The sequence below is a fragment of the Cotesia glomerata genome, linkage group LG3, assembly GCF_020080835.1.
Source record: "Cotesia glomerata isolate CgM1 linkage group LG3, MPM_Cglom_v2.3, whole genome shotgun sequence".
NCBI lineage: Eukaryota > Metazoa > Arthropoda > Insecta > Hymenoptera > Braconidae > Cotesia > Cotesia glomerata.
Genome location: NC_058160.1, coordinates 19,921,929 through 19,934,762, shown reverse-complemented (window position 1 = coordinate 19,934,762; position 12,834 = coordinate 19,921,929). Strand labels below are relative to the sequence as shown.

Here is a 12,834-nt window from a genome sequence, read left to right as displayed (position 1 = left end):
CATTAGATTGCATATTTTGAAAAAATCATTATAATTCAATAAACCAAAAAGAAAAATGTTAATTTAATCACTTGGACTACTACCAAACAAATGAAGTATTAATTGGATAGATAATAATTTTGGAGTAGAACTTATCAACTGTACTTAGTTGATTTGGACTAGATTACTTAGTGATAATCCATCAGGACCATCTATCAGAATCCCTCGGCCTTATTTTTTAGCGTGCACCCCCACATTGGCATCTCTCATTCGATGGCTCAGGATTCCCCTTGATGCACGTCTCACGTCTACAGCATTTTCACAGACATAGGCAACGACAAGTATAATACTATCGGGGAATCCTTATGTCTTCTTGCTCCCCGAGTCTGGAAGGATCGTCCCTGAACCCGCTGACTGTCAGCCAGTGGTAGGAGCTTAAACTTGGTTAAAGTGGGGGAAAAAATAAGGAAAGAAGTTATGCTGAAGAGAAAGACTAAACAAGACAAGTACAGTAACCAGCACGGTGAGTAAGTTGCGTGAGAAGGATAAAAAGTAAAAAATACAGAGAGCCAAAAATTAAAGAGAGAAAAAGAAGGAGGACTCACACGCCCCCGCTGTTTCTATCTCCCTCGTTCTTATTTAGGCCTCGAATCCTCAACTCAACTCTGCTTCTCTTTCTCTTTTTCGCTCTCTATGGTTGTATTTTCGAGGTCTTTGTCGCTCTTTGCGTGACGCGATACACTCTCTCCACGGTCTGACTGCGTGTTGTAGCATATAGATAGCATAGTATAGCATAACCAAGCCGGCACTGGGACTATACGGGCTACATACGCGAAGCAGCCGTCGCTTTCCGGCCGGCTACTCCAACTAGTACCTCGAGCGATCCTCCATACTACTACTTCCAGCATTCCCAGTTCACCCGCAGTTGCAGCAGCTGCAATACCGCTTATCCGCACGCGCGCTAACATCACCTTCCCTCTCGTTTACGCGCTACTATATCGGTCTCCTTCCTCACTAATGCAGTTTTGCATTTTACATTTTACAACAATACTTTTGTGTGTTTTTACAATTTACAATCAATTCATGAATTTTCATTAAAATTCTTCTCCAAGTGACACTTGATTAGTGCCAGTGAATATGACTTGTTGTATATTTATTAGTGCCAAAACTACCAAGTAATAGAGTACCAAACAATCCATGTTGTCTTGACATTTATCAAATGTCAGGTTACCGCTTATTAAAATATCTTTGACTTGGTACATAATTTTCTGTGGTAATTTAACCATCGTTGAATTAGCGCCACAACTGAAAGTTTAAAGTACATAGATATTGTTGAAATTATGGGAGGGAAAAGTGTGAAACGTGGTGTCGAAAAATTATCAATTAAATCAATAGGTGACTAGTGAAAAAAAATAAAAATCAAAGTTAAGGTTTACATCTAGAAAATTACTAATAAATAACAATTCCCTTATCTCTGGAAAACTTTTATTGTAAAAAATTGGTCACTACAAGGATGGATTGGAAAGCTCGTCAAGATGTTAAAGAGTCACCGGAAGCATCTAGTCAGTTGCCACCGGAAGAGATCGACGATTGTTACTTCGAGGAGGATGGATCTATCGACGAAGGCATGGTACGTGATATAACTATAAAAATGCACGTGCGACACTGAAGAAATAATATTTATTTTAACATTTACATACTTTGAATAGTTATGTTTAGGTTTAGAATTTTCCAGACTACTTATTGTTCAGTTAAAAAAATAAACATGGCAATGATAGTATAAAGTTCCTTTGGTATTAGTCACTCTTATCAAGCGGAGTTGCGCGTTATCATAATGAAAATTTCCTAGGAAACTCATAAAAACTATCAGTGGTTTGATTATGTACCCATTATCGTAATATTGTTATCATTAATCATTAGCATTCGCTCGGTTTTATAATCAGTTATCAAGCATGTGGAGTACAGGCACTCCTTTTTATTTAGTAACAATATTTTTATGGTTGTTATTACTCTTAGATACCAACAGTACCCATTATTTAAATGCATATAATGCAGAATAAAGCTTTAAGTAATTGGCATAATATCTATGTGACCTTACATTAACCCCGAAAATCCATTACTGCTATTCACCAGTACAATAAATTCCCACACTCAAAGCAGCTATACACGATTTTATTTAGTTACCTTTAATTCTAAAAATTGGTATAAATTTTAGAATATAAAAATATTACTCTTGTATTTAGCATTATGGTAGTAAGTTGGTGATGTCGAGGGCGAAAAATAACCCAGTCTCAAGTTTCGACGTCCAGTTACATCTATTGTGGTTTTGTTAAGAATAAGTGCTCGCAAAAGAGCTACTTGAATTACCCGGGTTTTGACATTAATGCGCCTGCGCTTATTGCATTTGCTAGTTCTCTTCTCCTTCAAATATTTTCATTACCACCATGCATACTCTGCAGTACAGTACCGATATTTCTTTTAATATTTGTACCCTTTACTTCTTTGCTTACTTATGTATATACTTAGGTACATACATATATACATTCGATCATTACTTGTAAGCGCAGGCTATTACTCTTGGACAATTATGAGCGGCATACTGAGCCTGACAATAAGCTTATGCCTGGTGTAACATTCCAGAACTTGTGGCCAGTTATGGTAGTTAATCTTTAAGTGATGCATCGTTGTTGTATGCTGTTTTTATGTTCTGTGCAGTGCAATAAATACAATGAATATGACATTAGCATATTGCGTTGTAGATAAACACTACACTCGTACCAGATCCGTTAAAGTATAGTAATAACATTGATATGATTACACGCTGAATATCTTACGTGATAAACTCTTATCCTTATTTAAAAGGGACCTTGTGTTAAAAAAAAAATCAAAAATTTGCTTTACTTTGGAGAACTGTAATATGGCTTATGAATATAATGTTGTTAACCTCTAAGCCGACAAAACGATACAATTATAAGAAGGCAGCAACGAAATAGAAGAGGAGTACGCAAATCTGCTTTAGAAAATGTGACAACACCGCATACTTAGACATAGACAGCACGTACATGCAAAAGAGTAGAGTCAGAAATATAATACACACGAGGCATTAGTTTGTTGGTGGTGCGCGCGCTTATCCTGTGCTGGATGATTCAACACCAGCTGGACACGAGGACCTTGACGGACCGCTCGACGTTTCCCTGAATAATCCAGAATAACATTAAATTGTTTTGTCCTTCGAAAATGGCTAGTGGACAGCCGAATTCTATCTGCTTCTTTTGTAGTAGACGTTTTTGAGCAAATCTCGATAATCTTCAATCTTTTTGTTGTATTATTGTATTTATTTTACCCTCAGCACCCACAAATGGGTTTTATCAATCTCGAGCAGTACTTTAATCATTCGACAGATCTTTTTCGAAATTTTGGTACACATCAAGGGAGACTACTCGAGACTAGAAGAGATTTAATGTCAATCAGAGTGAAAATATCCCTCCGCAAGTGAGAGATAGTTAAGGCATGAAAGAGAAATTGGAATGGGGATTGAATGATGGGGGTGAAAGCATGACTCACCATCACCACCCTTGGAGTTTCCTTGCGATTCACAATGTACATACATATATAAACATGTATACATATATTCATACATACATAGACAATATCTAAAACGACCCTCTTGGTGTCTGTAAGCGAACAAATCTCCCAGGTTACTGCCACTCAACATTTTTTTAGAGCTGTCGTAGAACAGAATTATCATAATTCGTTTCGAATGCACGAATGCTAGTTATATTTTATTCAGGTGCCACAGTCTATGTATTATGCTAAGTATTGGTACGACTTGGTGTGACATCTACACAAATTTTGGTAAAATAATATTCTAGACCTTAGCAAATTTATGGAAAACTTTTGTGTTGAATGTTTTTTTAACATAACTTTAACAGAATCATAGAGACAACCTGATGAATTTTAATTAGAAATATTTATTGGCCATATTTCACTTCTTATACAGCGGTAACGCTTTACTTATATAACGTTACTTTTATATGAATTTAACAGTTTATATCATTTTATAAATTACGTAAAACCAGTTATGGTAATATATTGAATATTATTTTAAGTATGATATTAATGAGTATGTATTGTTAAAAATGAAAAGTTATTATAAGATGCGTTTATTTTGTACACCTCAAAACTTTTATTTTTTATTTACAATTCAAATTATAAAAAATACGTTGAAAGAAAGTGATAGAAACAGTTTCTATATGTGTATTATAAGTTCTGTATTTATAATATAATGTCGTAGAACCTTTTCTATATAAAATGTTGGAATGTTTCTTCGTCAAAATTTTAATATGGAGAGTACGCTCACGACTCTAAGATATTACAGGAATGATTTCCATAACATTATAAAAGCAGTTCCCTTATAATCATAATACACAGCCATAAAAAATTCTGGAGTAACAGTTACTTCGCTGTGTACTATAATAAATCGAAAAATTTGACTAAATTGTGTGTTGAGCTAACCTCTATTTGTATCCTATATAGTATCCTATATCACAGCTATTCTGTGCATTATCAGTAAGTGCAGTTGAAACATTTCAACTTATAATCCGCTTTTACCGCATATTTTTAATGCCCACAAATAGTTTTATATACTTATGAAAAATCTGTTTCTATTTGTGCATAGAAATGGTTATCGTATCATTGATTATTCTTTTGATATAGATTTGAATTTGAAAATTGAGATTTACCAGATCTGATACATTAATGACAAAAAAGATAATGAATAATGAAGACAGATCATCGCATTGAGGGAAATGGCGAATGCGGTGGATGAATAAGTCTTGTTCCGAGCATTTTTTAGCATTTCCACTCCACTGTGTTTGATATTTTTTCTCATCTTACTTTACTCTGATGTCACAAAACATCATCATCCATCTTGATTCCAACTGGGAAACGAGAATAAAGCATTACACAGTATACAATTACACCAATGTGATTCCGCGATGTATTAGATGTTTAAATCAGATTACTTTGACCTCAAAGCATAAGAATATATGTATATATGTATAGAACGTGTACTTCCAGAGTGTCTAATCGAGAAAACACATGAATTTATGTCTTCCGTAAATGTTACGAGGGTGTTCCTAAGCACGAGAGGGAGAATTTTTGTATGTTGGAAGTTGGAAGACAGACGATGCCCTCTAGTCATGATCAATACTTAATGTTGTTATCGACTTTGTGATCATTTATACGTTAAACATCGAGTGGAGCTCTACTAGACCAAAGGATCGATTGTTTCAGTCTTAGATCTTTGAAATGGGTTCTTGGCATAACATGGAAAAAAAACCAATTGACATTTCTTTGAGAACCGTATAGTACAGTACAATGACCCATAAAATATATAAAGGAAATTTTACGTCAGTTATATTTACATAATATTTTGTTCGGGTGATTTAAAAAAAAATTAAAGTTAATGGAATGTTTTTACATTATAAAATTTTGGAACTAGCACAGCACAGAACTGATGATGTATAGTCCTGAAAGGATTCTCGGTTTCATTTATATCCTATAGAATGTATCACGACAGGCGTGCAAAAACCCTGAAGCTGAAGCTGATCTCAGCGTGGGTGAACAGTTATTATTGCTTGGCGCCAGGCTGGTGGGACTGCACGAGGTTCTTAACTTCTTAAACTATCCTCGTATCCAAGTGAATTTAAACGATACACTAGTGAATCAGTATGTACATATATATATGCACTGGCTAGTAAATATATGATACATGATAGTATTGATGTATAGGCCGTGGAAGATATCAAGCGGGTGTGTACATTCGTGCGAAAAAATATAAAGCTCTATTCCCAGGGACGTAATCAATGGCCCTAAGGGATCCAGTCACGCATTTATATTCTCACTTGTATTGAATCGGATCGCGCTGTTATGTTTTAAATTTTACGAGCAGAACAACTAACCCAGCTCGTTTCACACCGCCCAATTCATGCTTTATTAGTGACCCAACTAAAAGACTTTTTTACGCTACGTTGAGTACAATCGTCGACTAATTCTAATAATAGTAAAATAATTATTTTTTATAAAAGATACATATTTCTAATAGATTCAAATAATCTGTCACATTCCTCAGAAACAACTAATCTATTTCTGTCTACATAGATTAGTTGAAATCTGATAAAAAGGAATGAATGAATATTTATATATATAATTTAAAAATGAAATATGTGTGACACAGGATTTAACTTTTTAAAAAATTTTAATCGCTGACGTCATTTACCCAACCCTTGATGGTTTTATAAGCCTACAGTAGGAAAAAATTTAAAGTTAAAGTGCGTCATAATACATTCATACTCTGTCTAGTCGGTCAGTAACACTTTTGAGACGAAATATTTATCATAAGAATCCGGAGTAGAGTGCACTGCCCGAAGCACAAGATCGAGATATTTTTAGCTCCTCTCTCCATATTCATCTCATCATCTTCTTTTTTCTTTCTCTTTTCTTGTTATGTCTTTGTCTTTTTTTTCTTAGGGATTTTCTACGGTCGCATCACATATCAATAAATTTTTCTTTTGTCATAACAGAAAAACCTGTACCTATTTCCATAAAAAAACAAAAGTCAAATAAATTTTACCGTTACAATATTTGTATTATAATGTCAATTTTAGATGAAAATTGTATTGCTGAGGTTCGAAGTGAATCGGAAAAAAGAATAATTTATTATCTTTAATAACTGATAAAAAAAATTGTAAAGAAATGTTTTAAATCACAAACATTCGTGTTTTACCAATATCAAAAAATATTATAACTAAAACTTATTTTATTTTATCAGTTATTATTAAATCGGGCCGAATTTGACAGCCATTTTCAACACGATACGTTTCACGTTATGGCGCGTGCAATTACTGTTTAATTAAACATCAATTTACTGCAAATTAACAAAATGACCATTAGACCGCACAAGCGTGAAAATTTAACAACGGAGGTATACATGCTGTCTTTATCGATGATAAAGACTGCATTCGGCAGTGCCTTGTTCATTCACTCGTACCTCCAACTTAAACGAAACTCTCATCCGCTCGAAGGATGCAAAGATTTATAGCTTGTTGCGTTAACGAGCTATTTATCATTCCTTATTCCTGCATCAGTAGTCAACCGCGCTAAGTGGACCTGATATTCATCAAGGGACACAAAAAAAAATAAGTAAAAAAATAAAAGATCCTTCATTGACGTTTCTTCTGGTTGCATATTCCAAATGAAATCCGTGGTTAGAGTCACACCTCTTGATCTGACTTGGCGAAAAAGATTTCAGCTAAATTTTAATCCTCTCTTCTTGTTACGAACCAACACGTCAATGGTACTTCTCAGTTCATGTATGCATTTGCGATGCACACGTGTCTTCTAATGGATCTACAGATGGACGTCAAGTACCTATGTTATTCATTGACGAGTATTTTTTTATTGTACATTGTAGCTATACATATACATATGTTACTCTTATTTATTTTCGAAGCGAGAATTATCCGGTGATCAAGTCCTCGTCTTTCTACCGCATAAAGTGAAGAGTTTGAAGCCCGTCAATGCTACAAACTATAAGTACTCGAATAAATGTATACAATCATACTAAATATTGTGTTGGCTTGAAAATAAAAGCGGGGACAAGAACAGCCACGACGACAGGATAACAGACACAATGACAGGATAACTGAGAACGTAACATCGTTGGCTCTGTATCCTTTTGGTCACATTAATATTTTTTTTATTTTACTCTTTTTTTTTATCCTTCTTCAGCTCTATATACACATGCTTTCTCAATTTATTCATGTGGCTTTGTCCTCGTACGCCCATCGCCTTTGTTAAAACGCCAAGAACACTCTTTCAGTCTTTTTAGATCAACCAACAGAGATCGTCTTTCTTTCTAGGAAATAATGAACACGCGGATGGAGGAAAAAACATGAGGAACAAACAAGATTCAGGACCGAGAATCCTGGCACCCGCATTTTGCGAGCTTTCTTATTCTTTCTGATCCACTCTTGCGCTCACTTTCCGTCTTTCGCAGTATTTTTTTCTTCTCATAGCATCACACATTAAAATACACTTGAGCTTTTTTCTCCTCTTTTCATTTTGTTTGTTTCAAATGTATTTACTCTTGATCTTTCTCTTCATCGTTTTACTTTCTTTGTAAACCCATCCCCAACAGTCTATCATCGCCGCAATAATACTGTGATTTCTTCGACTATATGAATGTACGCACTTTCACAAACTTTTCTTCAGGCATTTCCAACCCCTCTGCTGTATGATATAGGGAGTTCAAACATAATTTGAGTCCCCCACAGTAGTTTATATTAATCGAGCAACCGCGTGCTAAGATTACTGACGAACGTATAAATTTCATCAAATATTTCTTAAACTTATTGTAAATTAATTTTTCTGACACTTCATAAATATTAAATGATGAATTAATGTAGTATTTGATGATTAATGAATCTCTAAAATCTAAAATACCACATGATAACTGAAAGTTTTAAGAGTTGTGTGCCCATAAAATGTACACTTTCTTACACATGTAAAATTAAATAAATATTATTTGATCATTAACAAAAAATAAAATCTTTCTATATCACAAAAAAAGATTAGAATGTAATTATTAATTAATGAGTCACATTAAATTTCTTCAGATCTTAATTTTTGTTGTTTCAAACATCTTTAAAATTGAAATTTTTAGTGCCCGCAGAGCTAATATGACCCGAGATAAGCGTGAAATTAAGCTAAGCTGTTGCTTTACCGGACAAATATTTTTACATCCATGGTAGAAACATCGCTCGACCTTTAAAAGAGGCTTATTTATGTTTAAAAGTATAAGAAGGAGGTAAAGGTATAAAGTATCTTTAGACTACACACTCTTCCTTCAAGTTTCTTCTTACCTTATTTTTTTTTCTCATATCTTTCTTTGTTTTTGTTGTCTTGAAAGAATCTCTGTCATACTTTTATCGGGACGTATTTAAAATTTTTCATTATGATAGAATAGTGAAATTAACTTCTTCTTCTTTTTCTTCTTTTTAACTTTTTATTTCTAACCACCGAAAAAGTCAAATTTTTTTAATGGTTTCGATCATCTATTAGAATTTTTTTCCGGGTATTTTAGATTTTAACTGTAATGCAAACCTCTTAACGTCCAACCGAGAGCAATAATACAATGCAACCCAGAGCATAATACACCCTAAAGACCATCATTACTGGTAACTACGCTGTCACGCGTTATTAAACCCACTCTCTCGTTGCATCTTTTTTGTCTTTTGATTGCAGAAGAACCAAGTAACAAAGAACAAAGAAAAATCAATACAAAAATTATATAATTTTTTATATTTATTGAGGATTTAATCGAAAGAAGACTTTTTATCTTCGTGTAAGCTTTTTGGCGAAGAACATTAGTCACAGATGGTACGCAGCTGCTGAACCGGAATTGCGCCACGACAATATCTAGCTGTACAAACGACATTGGTCACTTCCGTTTGATGGCGCCTTTCTATTTATCATATTTACAGAATATTGTAATCTTTGTATACACTTCTTGAGTCTTTTATAAATACAGCTGCCGAAAATATTATAATCCAAGATCGGCTTTTGGGTCGTAAACCCATAATATATGAACTAAATTGATAGAAACCCTTTGTTGATTGATAAAACTTTATACTTTAAATTTAAAATGAACGTTTGAAATTGTAAAGAATAGATATATATTCAAACTAAACCCAGGCGAGTGTCACCAATAAAAAGGTGAGTTCTTTATCGAGTTAATGTATGATTTAAGATAATTCTGACAGCTCTTTAGATTCTGCTTAAGTTATTACGCGGCTCTCTTTTTATTGTAAAGCTAAATTTATTAAATTTTAACCTTTCTGCTGTTTAACAAAAAGTAATTTAAAAATTTTAATCAATCTCTAATCTAACTTCTGTGTAATTAAAAAACTTGAGTCTTTGATGGCATTTGTAACTCCGTGAACTTTATACGATTTTTTAAAAATTATAAAGTCGCAGTTTTTAATCACAATCATCAATTTTAATTACTTAAAACTTTATCGCAAGAATAGAATGATGGACATTTCTGAAAAATAAGTGTCTCACCGTTTAAATTATCAATGCTTAGGTATATTTTTTATCATCACTTCTTATCACTTCCGTTAGGATATCTAAAAATAACAACCATTTAAAATTCAATGGCTAGTCAACAATGCTGTTGTTTGTAAATAATTGTATATGCTTGTCTTACACCCCAGACCTTGGATAGGAGTCAACGTCTCGCTTCCGGAAATTTGGTAAATAGTATGCATGGCGGTGTCAGCACGTGCCATCGCATAATATCCAGTTGTACGCACGCGATATAGCACCCTCACTCGATTGTTCATGAACAGCCAACCCCTTGGATATATTTTCCAGTCGTGTACTGACTGTCGGTAGTTCAGGTTTCCACACGCCCAGAAGAACTAGAAGAAATGTAAACATTGCTTCGGGTCATGCAGTTATTCAATTTCATGATGAAAAATTTTAAGCAACTCTACCGAACAATATTAAACAATCGCTTCAACTATTTGGCATGGCTTATTAAAAGTCTGCATAAAATATTAATTAGGGCATTCAATAGTCTAACAAGCGAAAAATTCATTTATCGACGATTGCTTCAGGCGAAACGTGGGAAAAAGTTTATTCTACGTTTATTGACTTTCTATTATTCAACCGTTGATATATTGTAAACTTTTCTTTATTCTTATCTTTGTAGTAAATTTGTTAATTTATAATTCATAATGAAATAACGGAATATTGAATTCATAATTGAATAATAATTAAGTTTCTTATGCTGCTTTAATTTCAAAAAATGTCAAGACATAACCACCGTAAAAATGTTTTTCGGATTAGTTACAATTAAATTAATGATTATTGTGGTTTTTTAATACTAATAATTCTTATTTATTTCATTATTATCCTTTATAATGGCTTTTCATAATTTATTTCTTCATTCAAGATTTTATTCAATGACAAATCTTTTGTGTACATATGTGGGTACATCAGCTAACACCAAAGAACATAAATTTCATGTTTTTATAGTGTATAAAGTTCAATATGACCTGAATTAAAGATAGCTCTTCGAATTAAACGCAATAAATTGTGAAAATTTCAAAAGAATAAAAAAAATAGTAGATTATAAAGTAGTCAATTTAATATTGAATACTAAAAAAGTGTATTTGTCCATTATAATGTTGTAGTAACTAATGTCTTATTTATATATCAGAATTTATTTCAATTTTAGTATATTAAACTCGAAGGAAAATTATCACAATTCTTTAATTTCAATTTCTACGCATTGATAAAAAAATGAACTATATTCTCGAGAAACAATCTTAAACCAAAACGTTATTTTTAAGAATTAGATTAAAAAAATTTTTCTTTATTTAAAGAAATTTTACTTCATTCATGAATTTATCAACTTGATTCAAGACTGTGAAATTCTTTTCATATGGTTTTCTTGGTCCAAAGTTTTTTCTTTTGAATCAAGTTCTTTATCTTTTATTAATGCAGAAAATATTCAAATTACACAAATTAATTCTTGATTTTACGAAAATCATTTGTAAAAACAAATTTTACTAGAATAATAACTTATTCTTATTAAATTTCCATGAATATTTCCAGTTTGAAAATGTCGTAGTACTTTTCAATAAAAAAAGTTTTTATCGGACTGAAAACTAGAAACTTCTTACTCTGTTAAAATATTAAATAACAATTTGAGTCTACTATAAACTTTTTCAACTTTCAATGAGACAAGAACACGCCTACGTTGACCTAAAAAAAAATCATGAATATATATTATATTATTTGGATGTATTATCGAAAGAAAAGTACTTATCAAATTCGGTCTACGATCCATATTACGGATATGAATATTTAATTAATATTTATTCAGCACAAAAAAATTATAATACAGTATAAAAATTTTTAATTAAACTTAAGTAAATTATCCTAGTATCCACTTCAAACAAAGCTTCAAATTTTGACTAAAAGTGAACCAGAGCGTGGATGCAAGAGTGCTGTCGTAAAGAGAAAAGCCAAAGAAAAGTTTACGCACACAGACAGAAAAGAAAGTAAATAACGAAGGGGTTGTGGTAATCGGGGAGGCCGGTCATTCTTGTTAGTTTTAATGTTTGACGTATGAATTAATGAACGTAGACGAACAAATAGAAAAAAAACAATAAAGTACAAAAAATGTAAAGAGTTCTGCGACTATAACTTATATAAATGGTTTCTCTTCATTGTAGACATTTCGACCCTTGTATTTGTGGAAAAAATAAAAATAAAACATTGCACATAAAAAGTAAAAATGAAAGAAATAAGTGCATGCATCTCCTTAAAACCGAATATATATCATAAATAGCAGATCAGACAAACGAAAAACGCTACCAGTTTTTAGTCTTTCCATTCTCTGTATTTATTTTCATTTAGCGCTGATTTAAAGGTTCAAGATTAAAAGGTACGCAGTATGCTTTCATTAAACTTTCTGTGCTGGTACATCGAAATTGAAAACTAGCGAATATATAAAGAAGAAAAAAAGAACAAAAGAGACGAACGATTAACTAAAGTCTTTGATTAAACTGAAAAATTTCTCTCAATTTAAAACTTTTATTTATCATTTAATATTTATTTACATTAAACTCAAAGCTAAGTAGCATAGTAAAGATATAAAAGTGTGTACAAAAGTATAATAAAATTAAATCTTTTATTTACAGCAAGGTGGAATGAAATGTTTACATACGGTGAACTAAAATAAAAATTTTAGGGTCCTTGTTAGAATAGTGTTAGAGTCAT

At 32.4% G+C, this 12,834-nt stretch overlaps 1 protein-coding gene across 10 annotated transcripts in view; it reads left to right on the top strand.

The window, feature by feature from the left end:
• The window catches only part of LOC123260953 (ras-associated and pleckstrin homology domains-containing protein 1), a 196,072-nt gene that overhangs the window by 139,993 nt on the left and 43,245 nt on the right, over window positions 1-12,834 (top strand). Inside the window, exon 1 of one of the 10 annotated variants that reach the window (XM_044722351.1) lies at window positions 797-1,609. The exons of the other annotated variants lie outside the window; for them this stretch is intronic. Within the exon in view, the coding sequence (XP_044578286.1) occupies window positions 1,493-1,609 (117 nt within the window). The 5' untranslated portion in view covers window positions 797-1,492. Of the gene's footprint in view, window positions 1-796; window positions 1,610-12,834 lie in introns of those variants that run through there. 10 annotated transcript variants of the gene reach the window in all.